The sequence below is a fragment of the Pelodiscus sinensis genome, chromosome 22, assembly GCF_052426305.1.
Source record: "Pelodiscus sinensis isolate ZL-2025 chromosome 22, ASM5242630v1, whole genome shotgun sequence".
Taxonomy (NCBI): Eukaryota; Metazoa; Chordata; order Testudines; family Trionychidae; genus Pelodiscus; species Pelodiscus sinensis.
Window position 1 is genome coordinate 21,314,802 of NC_143073.1, and position 18,181 is coordinate 21,332,982.

Genomic DNA, 18,181 nt, shown 5'->3' on the forward strand with positions numbered 1-18,181 from the left:
GTCATAGCACTTCCTGCAGTCTTTGTACATTGATTTGTACATTTTATTTTACCTTTTTTCCCTTTTTATAGCATGTTTTATTCTGTTGGGTCTGTTGCTACCAGCTCTGTATTCTGGGGAAATGAGGGTGTGGTATCTAGCCTATCTGACTTATGAAAGACATCCCTCCACTCCCGTCTCTGCTTCAACCAAATCAGAGGCTGCTTCGTGGCAGCCACCTCTGGCCCCACCATGCGGTGCTGCCTTGAAAGAGGCAGCAGAGAGGAGGGGGTAGGTGGCACTTCAGAGATGGTGCTGGGGGAACCAGTTTTAAGCTGGTTCCTGAGCATTGGCTCCTGCTCCCCTCCCTTGCCGCCTCTGTATCAGAGGCAGCAAGGCGAGGGGAGGGAGGGAGGGAAATGCAAGTCGTTGACTCAACTACCTGAGAAGCCCATACAAGGGGCACGCCTAGACTATGTTTTTCTTTTGAAAGAAGATATGCAAAAAATGAGATGTGCAGTGTTCTTTTGAAAACGGGGTGTTTTTTTCTTTGAAAGAACCGTGCCTAGATGGCATGCTTTTTTGAAAAAACCTCTTTCGAGAAAGCGATCGGAAGAAGATATGCAAATTCGAATTTGCATATCTTCTTTCCAAAGAAAAACATAGTCTAGACGTGCCCTTATTGGGTAGTTGACTACAGGCTTACATCCCTAACCTAAACCCCTCTGAAAGCTCCCCTCGCCTCGTGTGCATCACTCTGTTAGCATAGAGAATGGAGAACAGAAAGTCCAAGGCAAGAGCCACATCCTGCACCCCCATCCCCAGCTGCTCCTGACCCCCAGCTCCCACCCAGACTACCCACCTCTCTCCTCCACTTCCCACCCTCCTAGACCCCAGATCCCAGCCTGCTCCTGCATCCTGCCTCCTGCCTAAATCCTGAAACCTCACCTCAGCCTGGGCCCATGCAGCCCCCTCCCACATATTGAACCCCTTATTGTTGTCCCCACCCCAGAGCCGAGGGGACACACAAAATCTACAAGCCCCGGGGTCCCAGAGCAGTTAATCCAGCTTTGGGGGGGGGGGGAGCCCTAGCAAAAATCAAGAAGACACCCGTTAAATGGACCATGTGTGGCAAAACTGGACCACAGAGAGCAAGTCTTTATATCTCCAATACAATCGCTGAAGCAAATTGAGCTGGACCCTAAATGTGCCCAAGGTCATACCTCAGTTTGCCCCCTATGCACAAACATTCCATAAGGAGAGGGCAGCATGGCTACAATGATGATATATTTACGGAACCATAAGAAGAAGAAGACCCAGGGGCGTATTGGAAGCGGACTTGGGTGCAACTGGATTGGGAGCTGGGATCCTGGATTCCCCTAACACAGAGGTGTTGGCAAACACACTAAGGGTATGTCTACACTACAACACTAATTCGAACTAACTTAATTCAAATTAGTTAATTCGAACTAAGCTAATTCGAATTAGGGCATCTAGTCTTAAAAATTAATTCGAATTAGCGTTTTGCTAATTCAAACTAGCGTGTCCACACTGATTGGACGCTGGGTCGCATTTAAGGGCAGCTGAAACCGGTTCCAGCAGGGCATCAGGTCAGTAGTTGCTTTGTGTGGCTGCTGTCTGAGGCTCGTGCTTAAAGGGACCCCCCTGGACAGCCGGTTCTCAGCTTTTCCGCTTGCTTGCCTACCTCGCCGAGGGACAGCAAAGCGTTTTTCTCTTCGCCTGCCTGTGTCGGTGCTTCCCATTGGGGACGCTGCCGCAGTTGGCACCATGGAGTCAGAGTTCACCCTGGGCATGCTGCTCCAGTTTTTGGACTTGCTACTGCAAGCCTGCCAGCAATGGGCGGAGACTGCCTTGCACCATCTGGTGCACGTCAGCCCCCTGCCTCTCCCCCTGGCCTCCCTGGGGGTCGTGGAGGAGCGGCAGCAGCGCCTGGATACCAGCATGCCCCGCCGCACCTGGCGTCTGGACACTAGCAGCAACTGGTGGGACCGCATCATCCTGGAGAGCTGGGGAGACCAACAATGGACCCAGAACTTCAGGATGAAGAAGGACACCTTCCTGGAGCTCTGCGAGTGGCTCGCCCCTGCTCTGCGGTGACGGTACACTCGCATGAGGCCCGCCATCCCCCTCCAGAAGCGTGTGGCCATCACCTTATGGAAGCTTTCCATGCCGGACAGCTACCGATCTGTCAGGAACCAGTTCGGCGTGGGGAGATCCACTGTCGGAGCAGTGCTCATGCAGGTACGGAACCCACTAGCCACTGGGCCGGGGGGGATGCAAGGAGAGGATGGGCCACCCCAGGGAAAATGGAGGGAGGGGGGAGGAGGTGAAAGTGCCCCGCACCAGAGGGTTCGGTCTGTCCCGGCCATACTACACGCCGCCCGCGGGGGTTGCTTCCAGGAGTGGAGCACGAGGCAGTGCCAGGGAACAAACACTCCCAGCCACCCGGGCGCCCCAGTGATTCGCGGTTTGCTGTCTCTCTCTGCAGGTGGTCAAGGCCATCAACCGGGTGCTGCTCCACAGGGTGGTCCGCCTCACCGACCCGGACGACGTCATCTGGGGGTTTGGTGCCCTCGGCTTCCCCTACTGTGGGAGGGCCATCGACAGGACGCACATCCCCATCCGTGCCCCGGAATACCAGGCCTCCCAGTACGTCAACCGAAAGGGGTACTTCTCCGTCCTCCTGCAGGCCGTGTTTGACCACCGGGGACAGTTCATGGATATTAATGTGGGCTGGTCCGGCAAGGCACATGATGCCAGGGTTTTCCGGAACTCCTCTGTGTGCCAGAGACTGCATGCCGGGACCTTCTTCTCTGACCGCCACATCAGGGTTGGGGACGTGGACATGCCCGTCTGCCTGGTGAGGGATGTGGCCTATCCCCTACAGCCCTGGCTGATGAAGCCCTACACGGGGCACCTCAACCCCTCCCACCAGGCCTTCAATGCCAGGCTCACCCGGGCCCACATCGTGGTCGAAGGGGCCTTTGGCCGACTGAAAGCACAATTTAGGTGCCTCCTCACCCACCTCGACCTCGCCGAGCACACTATCCCTCCCGTGGTGGCAGCATGTTGTGTGCTGCACAATTTATGCGAACGGAACGGGAAGGCTTTCCTGCCAGCCTGGATGGCTGAGGCTGACCGCATGGCTGGCCAGTACATGTAGACCCGCACCGCCGCTTCCCAGGCGGCCCAGCGGGGGACTGTCCGGATCCAGGAAGCCCTGCAGGAGAGTTTCCAGGTGGAGGAGGAGGGTTAGGGTTAGGATCGCCCGGCGAGGGACTGTTATGCACACAGACAGATATGTAGAGGGGCAGGATGGAGTGATCTGTCTGGGTAGTTAAACACCAGTAGGTATTGTTTATTTGGACCAGCCTGATGTTTATTTGTTTTTTTGTGAGAACCACATCAAACCTAGGCAGATTTGTTATGATGTTAAATGGGCAGGTACATAAAATGTCCTTATTAAAGTGGGTGCAATAATCCCTGGATACAGGGAGGCTCCCACACCTTCAGAATAAGAAATGCCCTTTATTCTATTTATATGCTTCTGCTTTGGTAGAGGCAGGGAGGTTACCATTTTGATTATTGTGCGTGAGGAATCCCCAGAGGGGCCAAAACAAACGGTTATACTATGGCCTGTTTAGGTGGGCCTTTGGGTTCTTATGAATTTTCGACTTTCCCACTTTTATGGATAGGCACGGGGAAGATGGGGACTTACTACTTCTATAAGGGCTGGGTGGTAGTGGCTAAAGCTTACCCTCTTCTTTAATAATGGCCTTCTAATTGTTTTAATTTAGTTTTATTAATTAACAATTTAATTAGTCTCTGGTCCAAATATCTGGTTAGGTTTAGTGAAGTGGACACAGAGCTGGACAGATCTTTAAACTATTTAGGTTCACTTGATTAGCTTGGCTGGTGTTTAGGCCTTTACAGGCACCGGATATTACTGCATTTACCAGCTTGGATTTTATACAATTTTTGGGCTATGACATAAGTGTTGCCAACAGAGTTTCCAGGCCCAAACCAATTTGCAATGGTATTTGTGAAGCCCTATTGTTGAATTAGGTGTTTACCAACCACTTAGCCAGTTTAGCACACAGCTGGTTTTTACCAGTGTGGAATATTGCCAAGGTAAGGACCAGTGACAATTGTTTAGGTTTTGGGACAGGGGTTTGTTTAGGGCATGATGCACAATTGGGAGGCTTTATTTTGTTCTTAAGGACCTGGTTAATAATACCTAAATGAGGGCAATTTAGCAATGGCCCTTGTTTAACAAGTGACAGCCATGCCTTAGGGGTTACCTTTGTTTGGGCTTTAAGTGGTAAGCCCCAGTGGAAGTTAGTAGGTTTAACTTTAGTGGCCTGATGTTAGTGTTTAGCTTCTTTTTTACAATATGTCATACAAACTTTAACTCAGAGGACTGTGTATTTTTTGTTTTTGTAGTGTTTATGTTGTTACAATAAATAAAATAATTATATGTGAATGAGGGGTGGCCCAAGGCCGTGTATTTTTTATTGCTATTAGTGTATATTTGTTTTATGTATGTGACTTGAAGTTGGTTTTATTGACTGGAATTACCGTTTTTTTTATAGGACTAAGCATGGTTTACAGATGTGGTTTACAGATGTTTAATTGTTAATAGGAACCTATGCAGTTTGATGATTTTTGAGGCCTTTTAAGGCATTAGGTACCAATGAGTAGCAGGGCAAGTAGCTGTTATTGCAATGGTGAGGTTACTAGTTTTTTTATTGTTGTGGGCATCTTTACTTAAATATGCTGATGTCCCACTTGCCCGTGTTGTTTCTTATAGATTTTTTATTATCTCTGGCCAAACCACTTTTATGGTTGGTGTGCAAATTTGCAGAAGCTAAATATTTTATTTGTGTAGCCATTAAAGCAAAACCAATCCGGTGGGGGAGGGGCTGGTACCCCACTCCCAGTCCTTCTGTTTACGTGATGCGCTCCGTGCTTCCTTCCAGTTTGTTTTTTTTGTTCACCTGTGGAGACATTGTTAACATTCTCTTAGCCTAAACAATTACTAAACTATTATCCTTTCACTGAATTTTAAAGTTGCCAATTGATTAAGTTTAGAGTTGCCAATTGATTGGGCCCAATTATTAATTTTGTTGGTTTAAATTAATGCTTTTGCTTTACTTAAATTATTCTTTTATTAAAACAATATCCTACACACAAAAATATTTGCAATACGTATTACAATTAAGACACGCAAGACAAACTTGGACAGAACACAAACTTATTATGTTATGACACAGAACCATGGTTTTTTGTTGTTGTTGTTGTTTGTTATTTTTCTTCAGCTGGCACCAGCGCTTTTTGATGATCTGAAAGACAAGAAAACATTTCTACCCACATTGGGGTAGTGCATTATATTTTAGAATACTTTTTCTTTACAGATGTTTTTTGTTAGTTTTGATTAGCCTGTTACCCAATGGTATGCTTTTATTTTGCACACCAGCTTTAGAGGGTTTGAGTGGATTACTTTATTGTTTAATTATTAAGTTAAAGGTGGCATGCCTTGATTTTTCTCTTGTATTACAGATTAGGCTTAATGTGTGAAGCTATAATGCTTTTCCTTAGCGCAAGGTGTTGGCCAGTTACTGTTTCAGCAAGCAAAAAACTTTTTTTTCCCTGAAAGGAATCATATACAATGTTACAGGCTTACTTATGGGGGACAGTGCCCCCCCCTTCCAGAACAGACAGGCAGTTTGCAGACACACACAACCTTGGATTTAAAAGCAAGCCAAAAGTGCTATTAACTCAGCATAGAACAGAGACACAATGAAGTTTCAGGGCTTGGATTCTTAAAACAATGATTTGTTTTCTTAAAGAGTAAATTTAACCTTAGGGATTGAATGTATAGATTTTATTCTTTTATACAGTTAACCAGTTAAGTGTTAATTGAATTCCTTATTTTCCTTTTACTATGCCCATAGGAATCTAAACTTTTTGCCTTCCCCTTTTACATGCTTTTTTCTTTCTTATGGTCCATCCTGATTTCTGCTAAATGACTTTTCCCAATGACACAAGTTTATCCAATATTAATTTGGTAAGGAGAGTGGGCTTTCCAATTAGCCCCCACACCTTCTTATTTTTTTTAATATGTAAATCCAAATGTGTATTATTGCAGTTAGCTCTTACTAATTTTAAACTTTTATCCATGCTGCAGCAGTTGATTTATGCTGCTGATTCTGGGGTGGATCACTTGCTCATGCTCTGTAAGGAGATTTATGTTGCAGAATGTGTCTCCTTGTTAGGGCAGATTTAGCTTCTAGTGATTACATCTTTAAATTTAATTTTTACTGGTTGACTTTAGGGTGGCTTTTAGGTTACTTCCTTCCACACCCTCAAGCCAATTATAACAGTGTGTGAGGGAAGGGTTTTACCTGTTTTTTGTTTTTTGTTTTTTTTCTTTGGACGGCCCCCACTTGTGCATTGTGAAACATCCTTGGGTTGCCTACGATTTTAGCTGGAGAGGCTGTAGTTATCCATTTGCTAACAAAGGCTTGAGAATCTTCTGAAGTCGCTTGGCAGCCCTTTTCTGCTTTTACATTGTGTTCTGTGTAAATGTTTTTAACCAAAATGCCTAGGGTTAATATGGCTTGATGGTTGGCAGGCATTCTTTCCTTGAGAATTTGGAGAAATACTTTCCACCAGCTGTTAAGTTTATTTTAAAACTCGGGGTTTTGCTTTGGATTGGGCAAAGTTGTTACTAGAGCCCATTTTTTTTATAGGGAAGAGCTGATCCTTTTTGGTTATCTTTTGTGCCTCCTCTCTATTTATAATGATGTATAGCGCATATATATGGGGCTGGGCATAGAGAGGAGTAAAGGGGTAATGTGCCAAATTCCCCCCCTAAGCTTGGGAGAGGCGGCACAGTTGATATGGGTGAGCCAGCTGAGAAATCTTTTTTTTTTTTACTCTTGGTGCATTCTTTTGGCACAAAGGCACTGCTGCTTGTAAGTTACATTTCTTACCATAGGGAGGATTTCTTTTTTGCTTTTTTGAGCTTTAATTTTATCCTTTAGGGCTTTAATTTCTTTTTTGTTAATTTGTTAAATGCTTACAGGTCCTTGGACCATGCTGCATGTATATGTAGTGGGTGCCTTTCTGCGGTGTGGAGGTATGCTTAGATTGATTTCCATTCATTTTAGTTATTTAGGGGGGGTAACCTGTTCACTTCTTGTTCGTTCAGTGGCTTATAGGAAACTAAATGTACACACTCTAAAGAAGGGGTTTGCTGCGTTTAGAGTGTCAGACCTTATCAGCAACTTCTGAAATAAGGGGAGTCGTCACTCCCTCACATATCCGCTCGGTCTCGAGGTTCAGCTGACCCCCCTTGCATTTAAGACCTTGTCAGCGGCATTTATTCCTTATAGATCAATTTGCATTTATTCAGATGAGTGGTTATAAATGTGGTTTTTAACATACTATTAGTAGGAGGAATAGGGTTACCCCTAGCAGGAAAAGGAGCACTCCCTGGGATTGCTTCAAATCCCAGTAGTTATTTAAAACAGCCCACGGATTGGTGTATTCAGTTATTGGTTGCTGGCAATCCTAATCCCTAACAAATAATGACAGGGTATGACATACAAACACACAACACTCGGTCCGGAGAACGCAGAGGTTCAGCGGGTCACACTTTCCAGCTGTAACAGCTACAGCTCACTTTTAAACCTTTCCAGTCCCTCCGGACAGGTGCTGGGTTCCTTCTCTTCCAGCCCGGATTCGGGTGCCTTGGCTCCCGATCCAGCTGGGCTTATCTTCCAGCTCGGGCTCGGGCTCCTTGCTCTCGAACCGGCTGGGCTTATGGAGGTTGCGCGAGGTTTTCCTCCCTGCTTTACTGGTACCTCCTCAGGGATTCCACACATGGCTTAGCCGTCCCTCTTTTGCTACGTCTCTTAGGAATCAGCCTTTACCCCCGAGATTCCGTGTGTGGCTTATACCGTACGGTTTTTGCACCTTGTAGCACCTCTTGGTACCTTTTCAACTGCCGGCGGGGATTTGCACTATGCGAGAGTGTGTACGTTAAGTGCCTGTTGGGGGGGCGTCCGCCAGGTTTTATAATGTAACGTGCAATGAGAGAGTGGGTCACAAGTTTGTGCTCCCTGCCGCCTTGTGTACTCGGCCAATCCCGAGCTTAACGTACGGCTTAATCACTCCCTGGTGATTTATCCAGTCTCTCCGTAATGCGCCCCTTAGTTTAAACAAAAGTGACGAGGAGTCCTGTGGCACCTTATAGACTAACTGAAGTGTAGGAGCATAAGCTTTCGTGGGCAAAGACCCACTTTGTCAGATGCATGACAGTACATAAGTTAGTTTAAACAGTACACAACCCTCTTGTGCTCATTCCCTGGGAGATGTTCCTTCCCCCCTCTTTCAGGCCTGCCTCATATGCTTGGTTCACCCTCATCCAGGTATTTTATGCCTTAAATGGGAACGGAACCAGGATATGTCTGAAGGAAACCAGAGATGTCAACCCCTAGACCTAATGAGGTGGTAAATTAAATATACTCACCTCTCTTGGGTTTTAGTCTCCAGCTCCTGATCAGCTCACAAGCCTAAATCTCGGACGAGCCCCGAATTTGTTGGAAATAATTTAGGACACTTTGGATGCAGGTGAAAACAAGCGGAGGATTTATTATACACCAGCTGATGGAGTGACACGCAGGAGTTACCCTGGTGAACACTGGTTAATTAACACAATACAATAGGTTATATAGTCAGCAGGTGGACGGAGGAAAAATGATTTGATAGGTTTAGCAGCAAGACGAAATGAGCACATAAGCCAATAGAACTACTAAAGATTACATAATATCTCCGCCCATTGCAAAGTAACAACTCATTAATTAATATACAGGTGGTTATTGTTTAAATGCCAAAACATGTCAGCAAAACAGTAATAATATTTTAGTTTGCATAGGTGATGATGTTTTTATAGCAGGTGGATATGGCCTTGAGTTGGTGCAGCGCTTGGTTCTCAGGCTTATTATCTAGGAGTGAAGCAAGACAGTTTAAGCAAATTTTATGAATATTATTTTAAGCAAAATGTTTTATGTTACTAACTGGGACCCTGTCCGAGTGTTTTAGAACGTGGTTGCTATGGTGCCCAGGGTTTTTTTACTGCCTGCAGCTCTTATCCTGACTGTGGTGTTTCCAGGTGTTTTGATTTTAGGATGGAGTTATGCTGTTTAGAGGCCTACTAGCACATTTAGGGCTGCCTCAGTTTACCCTACAGAAATACGTTCGAAATAATGGGCTTCTTATTCCGGCTTCCTGTAAACCTCATTGCAGGAGGATTAAGGAAGACGCTGGCATAACGATTTACTTTGAAATTAACACTGTGCAGACAGCACCAGATTTTGGAAGAAGCTCCATAATTTGTGTAGCTCAATGTATGTCAAATGTATATGCAAATAGCTTCTTTTCCCACAATGCCCCAGTGCTCCTGGCACCTCCTTCCTGGGGGCTGTTCCAGCCAGCCCGTCCCAATGGTTTGAGCATTGGCTTGTTAAATTGCGCGTTGTGAGCTCAATCTTTGAGAGGGCCATTTAGGGATCTGGGCCAAAACTGTCAGGGATTTCTGTTAGGCAAATCTTGGCCCTGCTATGAGGGCAGAGGACTGGACTCAACGGCCTCTCAAGGTCCCTTCCAGTTCTATGAGATAGGTACATCTCCATATATAAAGGTGTCCCTAGCGGTAGCCCAGGAAATAAGCCAGAAATTGCTCATTCAAATCATCTGGAAAAATCTACAAGGAAATTTGCCTTTGGAAATAAGGAAACTGTTGAGGGAAAACATTACAGACAGGAAGAGACAATTAATGGCATGGGGGAAGTAGGCAAATGTTACCCTACACGAAGGTGAAATGGTTCTCCAAGCATAGAAAGTCACGGTACACCCCAACCTAACTGGTAGAATCTATCCAGTGGTGTCTATGGGAAGCCAGCTCATGAAAAATGTAATTATTTATTCCACCGATCGCCATTCCTGGGCATATAAAGAAAACCAGCCATGGAAAATCACTGCCGCCTTTCATTCAGCGTGTGGCCCGTGAAAATTTGGGTTGTGTGTGGATCAATATTTATAAGAAAGGGACGAATGTTTCTATGTAAAAGACAAAGGAGCCCAGAGACGGATGTTTGGTATATCAAGCCTGTATGCCGGGGTGGGGGATGGGAAGGGTGCAAACACACACACCCCGCTCCGTGGTTCCCCAAGGAAGCGTGCTCTGGCCGGCCAGGTGAAGGCAGGAGTTTCACACTGCCCCAGCCTCCCTACCCATTGCTCTGGTCACCCAAGGGAAGGCTGGGGCTGACTTCCCCCGCTCCTCCAGGAGTGAGGCCGGAGCTGGGCTTCATGGGCGGTTGGGGAAGGTAGGGCTGGGGGTGGAAGCCCTCACCCCCGCCCCCAGTCCCACCCCTTCTGCTAGGCCCTGCCCCTCCCCCACTCCTGGGGAGGCAGGGCAGTGCACCATGAATGTGCTGCCCCCTTCCGACCTCAGAGAGGGGAGGGGAGTGTGTGCGTGCACACTGCAGCCTCCCCAACCCTGGAGCACCAGGGCAGGGAGGAGTCAGGGTGTGCAGCACCGCCCAGCCTGGCCCTGCCTCAGAGCACCGGGAGGATGGTTCCAGGGGGACAGCAACACTCCACCCCCAGAACACCTACTTTCTCTCAGGCAGCTTATTTGGGGGAGCAAGGGGGAGAGGTGCGTTTGCACCCTAACGCTCCACATTTACAAAGAAAGTCTACACACATACACCCAGCAATGCCTGCCTGCTGCTGCTAGGGAACCCATCCCAGAGCTTCCCCATCCTCCTAGGGAAATCGTTTGTCCTAATATCCAACCTAGACCTTCCACACTGTAACTTAGGCTGTGTCTAGACTACATGCCTCTGTCGTCAGAGGCATGTAGATTAGACACATAGGCAAAGGTAAATGAAGCTGCGATTTAAATGATCGCGGCTTCATTTACATTTATATGGCTGCCGCGCTGAGCCGACAAACAGCTGATCAGCTGTTTGTCTGCTCAGTGCGCTAGTCTGGACGCTCCCCTGCCGACACCAAAGCCCTTTGTCGGCAGCCCCGTTATTCCTCGTGGGACGAGGTTTACCAGGGCTGCCGACAAAGGGCTTTGATGTCGGCAGGGGAGCGTCCAGACTAGCGTGCTGAGCAGACAAACAGCTGATCAGCTGTTTATCGGCTCAGCGCGGCAGCCATGTAAATGTAAATGAAGCTGCGATCATTTAAATCGCGGCTTCATTTACCTTTGCCAAAACAACAAATCTACATGGCTCCGTCGACAGAGCCATGTAGTTTAGACGTACCCTTAGAGTTGGAAAGTTTTTCCTACGCTCAGACTAGATTTCACACCCTCATGCAACATCAAAGTCAAAACTTAATGACTCAAAATGCCAATGCTGCCCTGACGCATGGGTTCTTTTCCTTTGCAAAACATTTTATGATGCCAAAAATTAAATATTTTTATTATAGAACGGCAACGTTTCAACATGAGCAAAACCATTTGTTTTAGCATTCTCATCGTGTTGGAGGTTAAATATGTCAGCTTTTCACTCCCATTCACAATGGAGCCTGCCCCCGCCCCAGTGAAATGTCTGAATTTCTCATGGTATGGAAGATTCATTTTCCAGCCAGCTCTGGCTTGTAGGAGCACACGCTGCCTCCCTGTCGATCTCTCTTGTGTCACAGTTTCTTCTTTGGGTTCCGTCTGTGCCTTGTATCCTCTGTGCTGGCATCTCTGGCTATGTCTAGACTGTGGGCTTCTTTCAAAAGAAGCTTTTCTGGAAGAGATCTTCCGGAAAAACTTATTTAGAAAGATGCATCCACACAGCAAAAGTGCAACCAAAAAGCGATGTGCTTTTTTTAAAGATAGCTCCCACATGGATTGGACGCTCTCTCGCATTTCAGTTGTAATGACTGTGGACAGAGTGCCCAACAGGGCACCGATGCTTTTTCCTGGAGGCCTCTTCTTTCAAAAAAACACTCTTCCGTGGCCACACGCACCTTTTTCCGAAAAAGCTTTTTTGGAAAAAGGCTTCTTCTTCATAGAATGAGGTTTACTGCCGTCCGAAAAACCCCTCCATTCTTTCAACTTTCTGTCGAAAGTATGCAATAGCAGTCTCGACGTAAGTATTGTTTTTCCGGAAAAACTCTGCAGTGTAGACATACCCTCTGATGCAAAATTTCAAAGTTGGAGCCCACTGAAAATTGTGAGATTGGCTTTAAAAATCACAGGTTATAAAAAAACAAAAGAAAGCTTTTAGGGTTTGTTTATTTGCTGCTCCGTGGCTCAGTTTCAGTTTTCTTTCTCCAAACTCTGGTCTAGAGTGTGATTTATTTGCCACAAAAGCTCAGAGTTTCATGAGATACGCGCCTCCAGGAGGGGGTGAGACTTTATGAAGCGAGATTTCTCATAAAGTCATGTGAGGTTTGCGTGATGGAGTCTCCCCTGGTCAGGTTTTACACTGAGACTTGTGGGGATGTGAATGGCTGTATGTAAATTCATCCATCTAGGAACAAAGAAAGTCAGCCGGACTCAGAGGACGGGGCACCCTGTCTGGACAAGCAGCGACTCCCAGAACGATCTGGGGGCTGTGGTGGAAAATCAGCTGAACATGAGGGCTACATCCACACTGCGAGGTTTTTGCACAAAACCTTGTGGAGTGTCTACACCTCAAATGCACTTTTGTGCAAGTAAATTGGCAGTAAAATGGCAGAACAGAGGGCTTTTTCTGGTATAGCTGAAGCAAAATACAGGACTATGCAGCACTTTAAAGACTAACATTTAAGGCTACATTTCTATCACTTTTCTGGGATAGGTAAGCCTCCTTTTATGAGGCATAACTCCTTTTTTGGCTACCGCTCTTGTGCAGAAAGGCATGAGTGGAAGCTCCGCAAGGGTTTCTTGCGCAAAAGAGCCTATCGGAAAAAGTACAGGTGAATGGCCATCAAAGCTTTATTGCGCAAGAACATCCATGAGGTATGGATGCACTTTTGCGCAAGAAGTTTTTGCGCAAGAACTCTTCCACAAAAGACTTCTTGTGCAAAAACCCTGCAGTGTAGATGTAGCAGAACTCCTTGTTTAGACTTAATGAGCTCCTGATTTAACAAATTGCAACTCACGTCTCCTCACTACGGGGAAGCATCGAAACGAGTCTGATGTAGGCTGCATTAATGTGGACGTGCTTCCTCAGCCTTAAAGCCCCAGGAACCCTCTGAGGAGCAGCCACACTATCGTTATTTTGAAATTACTATTTCAGAATTAATGTTACTCCTGATGAAAACCAGGAGTGAAGAGTGCGAATTCCGCAGCTCAGTATTTCAAAATAACAGGCTTCGTCGTATGGGTGCACCACTTACAAATTCGCCTTTTGGGGCAGTTATTTCAAAATAAGGTTCTAGTGTAGAGCCGGGCCAAACATTTAATCCAATCTCTTGATCTGGAAACCCACCTCACAGTCGTCAGGAGGATTTCAGGACAAGGATAGTGGCTTTGTGGTTGTTTGGCCATTCCCAAGAATCTAAAGCAAGTTGGATTTCTGAACCGCTCCTACTCACTCCAGGCAGATTCAGGGCTTTTATGGTTTGTGAAAACTAGTCCTGGGAATTTCAAGCTGATCTCCTGGCTTTTAAACCAATCTCACAATCTCCAGGCTGATTTGGGCTTTTTATGCCACTTACACATTTTTCATCATGTGCTGGATTGTTCCAGGTCTCTGTTGTAACTGTTGGCCGCTTTGGATTGGCCGCTCCGCAATACCCCCTGCACAGTGCTGCCCGAGCAATCTCTCCACACCCCACTCGGTATCCCCTGGGTGCTGTGGTGAGGTGAGGGAAGGCATGGCAGGGGCGGGGGCTGGAGGGAGAGAGTTGGTGGGTTACTGGAGCAGGTATGATGTGCTATGAGTCCTCAGTCCTATTTGGTGGCCTTGTCCCTTATGTTGTCCGTCACCCACTGGGCGGCTTTGCAGACATTGGCGTAGACCCCAGGCAGTCCCTTCAGGGCACAGTAGGCCGTTCCCCAGGAGACCACACCCTGCAGCCTCCCGTCGCAGACCAGTGGGCCTCCGGAATCACCCTGCAAAGACAACACAGAGGTAGCAGCAAACACAGTGACACTCCAGTGCGTGTGCACAGAGAGCAGGGCCCATCCCCTCCAGCAAGGGGCAGCAGAGACACACACATACATAGAAGTCCCTTACCCTCCAGCAGGGGGTGACTCAGGTGCATACACACACACAGACACACAACAGGCCCATCTCCTCCAGTAGGGGGCGACAGCCAGCCAGACATAAAACGTGGGGCGGCAGGGACATACAGATAGCGAGGGTGTAAAGAGCAGAAATGGGTTTGGGTGAACCCAGTTTGCTCCACCAGTGCTGGGGGTCAGGGCAGGCCAAAGAGGTGGATGAAGCATTTAGGCCTTGCTGCAGTTGGAGGGCAGTCTGGCTGCTCTTCCACGGGGCAAGAGGACAGGCTGACGACTGCCCCTCAGCAGCAGCCTGGAAGGATTTGGAGGTCGCTGGGGATAGGACAGTACCGAGCTCTGTGAGCTCTGACACCCGGCACCTGCCCCGATCTCCAAGGTTGCCCCTTACCTGGCATGCGTCTCTGCCTCCCTCTTCCACGCCAGCGCAGAACATGTTCTCTGTGATCAAGTCCTTGTAATGCTTGTTGCAGCTGTCCTGGCTGACAATGTAGATATCTGCACACTGTAAGATGTTGGGGAAGGTCTCTGGGCAATGACAGGAAAACACGCTTGTGAGGAGGGTGCAAGAGATGAAAATTTAGTGTAAGGCCCTCAACTGGCATAGATCCACTGAGCCCAATGGAAAGATGGCTGCTTGACCCCAGCTCAGGATCTGACCCCATTGACTCCAGTGGAGCTACGGCCCATTGACCCAGTTGGGATCTGGCCATATTGCTTTTCTAAAACAGGAGATATTTGACTAACAAGAAAGCCAGAAAAAAAAACCCTCATTTCAGGGCAAACAAGTCATTATTTTGGGATCCCAGATGTTGTGATATTTCCATTTTCCTTGTGACTGGAAGCATGTCTGTGACATTTTAAATCCAACGAGTAGTTCGGTAGTTCGAATTAGAAAGCCTAATTCGAACTACCTACTCCGTGCTGCGTGTAGCCGCGGGCACGGAGTCCGAACTACCGGGGATTTAAAAATGGTGGCGCCTGGCAAGATGCAAATGAAGCCTGGGATATTTAAATCCCCGGCTTCATTTGCAACTTTGATTGACTACATTAACGACCCTAGTTCGAACTAGGGTGGTAGTGTAGACATACCCGGGGAGATTCCCAAACCTGAGCCATTTTTTTTAGGTGAAAAATCTGAGGAATTGTCCCACACTGAGGTGTTAATAGAGAAGGTTGTGGAACAAATTGATAAACTAAACAGTAACAAGTCCCTGGGACCAGATGGCATTCACCCAAGAGTTCTAAAAGAACTCAAATGGGAAATTTCTGAACTATTACTTTGGTTTGTAACCTGATACGTTAAATCAGCTTCCATATCTAATGACTGGAAGATAGCTAATGTGACGCCAATATTTAAAAAGGGCTCTAGAGGTGATCCTGGCAAATACAGACCGGTAAGTGTATCGACAGTACCGGGCAAATTAGTTGAAACCCTAGTAAAGAATAAAATTGTCAGACTCATAGATGAACATAATTTGTTAGGGGGAAGTCAACATGGTTTCTGTAAAGGGAAATCATGTTTTACTAATCTGCTAGAGTTCTTTGAGGGGGTCAACAAACAGGTGGGCAAACGGAATCCAGTGGACATAATATATTTAGATTTCCAGAAAGCCTTTGACAAGGTCCCTCATCAAAGGTTCTTAAGCAAAGTAAGTTGTCATGAGATAAGAGGGAATCCTTTCATGGATTGATAACTGGTTAAAAGACAGGAAACAAAGGGTAGGAATAAATGGTCAGTTTTCCGAATGGGTGCCCCCAAGGGTCTGCCCCGGGGCCCATCCTATTCAACTTATTTATAAATGATATAGAGAAAGGAGTAAAGAGTGAAGCAGCAAAATCTGCAGATGATGCAAAATTGCCCAAGATAGTTAAGACCAAAGCAGACTGTGAAGAGCTTCAAAAAGATCTCACCAAACTAAGTAATTGGGCAACAAAACAGCAAATAAAATTAAATGCTGATCAATGTAAAGTGATGCACTTTGGAAAAAATAATCCCAATTATACGTACAATATGATGGGGACTAATTTATCTACAACTACTCAAAGGAGAGATCTTTGAATCCTTGTGGATAGTTCTCTGAAAACATTCACTCAGTGTGCAGTGGCAGTCAAAAAAGTAAATAGAATGTTCGGAATAATTAAAAAGCGGATAAAGAATAAGATTGAAAATATCTTATTGCCCACATCTTGACTACTGAGTACAGATGTGCTTGCCTCATCTCAAAAAAGATATATTGGGATTGGAAAAGGTTCATAAAAGGGCAACAAAAATGATGAGGGGTTTGGAACGGGTCCCATATGAAGAGAGATTAAAAGACTGGGACTTTTTAGCTTAGAAAAGAGAAGGCTAAGGGGGGATATAATAGAGGTCTATATAACCGTGACTGATATGGAAAAAATGGAATAAGGATAAATTATGTACTTATTCTCACAATATAAAAACTAGGGGTCACCAAATGAAATTAATAGGCCTCAGGTTTAAAAAAAAAAACAAAAGAAAGTTTTTCTTCAGTCACGGCACAGTCAACTTGTGAAACTCCTTGCCAGAGTATGCGGTGAAGGCTAGAACTTTCACAGGGTTCAAAAAAGAACTAGATAGATTCATGGAGGTTAGGTCCATCAATGGCTGTTAGCCAGGATGGGTAGGAATGGTGTCCCTCGCTTCTGTTTCTCTGGAGGTGGGTGACAGGGGAGAGATCACATAAGGATAATCTGTGGTGACCCCTCCCTCTGAGGCATCTGGCATTGGCCACTGTCAGCAGACAGTACACTGGGCTAGATGGACCTTTGGTCTGACCCTGTCTGGCCGTTCTTATGTTCTTATATTCTTGTGAGATCTCCCCAAATGTTGGTGTTGTCGAAGCTGCATTTTGCAGCAACAATTGTTTCAAGTTGAAAAATGTCCCGTGTGAGAAGCCAAAGACTGTTGACAACCCGTTAGCAAGGTCTCCCTAACGATTATCAACCCCCTTCCTGACGCTGAGCCCAACCTCAATCCCTCCCTTCCATGCCCCAGCGCCCCTTACGTTCGGGGGTCGTGACTGTGCCCCATCCTGACACGGTGCACTTTGCTCCAGGTATGGGACACTGGGTCTCCAGGCCGATTGTTTTCACGTTGTTGTTGAGTTCAGCTGGTGCATCCAACTCCAGGAGCATGAAGTCATTGTCCCGGGGGCGGCGATTATAGTCTGGGTGCACGATGACATTTTTAACTCCTCGAATCTGTTCTGTGCCTTCGTTCATCTTCAGGTCATAATCCCCCAGATGCACCCGCACTGACCTACGTGGAGACAGGGCAAAGGAGGAGATCAAGGGGAGGCGAGTCAAAGCTCATGGCAGGGAAGCAAGTATTGTTGAGCCTTGAGTGGATCCCGTGAAGCTCAGTTTGACTCCAGATGCATCTACATTTTTTCTTGGCACACACTTCGCCTTCACAGAACTGAGCAGAGTCATGGGGAAGGGTAGGTATGGGGCAGGCCACAGACACAAAAATACAAGTATTGGTTACTTTACGCAAGTTTCACCCTATTCAGATGCATGTATCCTCCATTTCCATAGTATCGTGCACTGTATAGTTGGTCCAGTTACTTTGCTGGACATAGCCTGCTTTGTTCTCCTGCCACATGTACACAGTATACTTCTTTAGTTGTTTCCCTGTCTCAGTAATCCCCTTCCTCATATTCTTAGCCACTGTTGCTGACACTATTGTTTCTTGCACCCAGTTTTACCCAGCTGAAATAGCCTCAAAATAAGCTAAATAATTTGTGTAGTGCAAATTGCACAGACTATTTTGAGTTAAGGGTGCTGTGTAGCTGCTCCTGAGTTAGGCTTAGCAGCTATTATCATATTTGGAAATAATAACAATAATAATAACAATAATAATAATGATATACAATATACATTTAATTAAATTAATTGTATTTTTAAAAATGT

The 18,181-nt window shown here is 46.3% G+C and overlaps 1 protein-coding gene across 1 annotated transcript in view; it reads right to left on the bottom strand.

Moving 5' to 3' along the window:
• Positions 1 to 18,181, bottom strand: part of LOC102446142 (transmembrane protease serine 9-like) — a 44,064-nt gene that overhangs the window by 15,890 nt on the left and 9,993 nt on the right. Inside the window, exons 4-6 of the mRNA XM_089772735.1 lie at positions 17,275 to 17,528; positions 14,637 to 14,773; positions 13,967 to 14,116 (exon numbers count right to left, since the gene is read on the bottom strand). Of these exons, the coding sequence (XP_089628861.1) occupies positions 13,967 to 14,116; positions 14,637 to 14,773; positions 17,275 to 17,528 (541 nt within the window). The remainder of the gene's footprint in view (positions 1 to 13,966; positions 14,117 to 14,636; positions 14,774 to 17,274; positions 17,529 to 18,181) is intronic.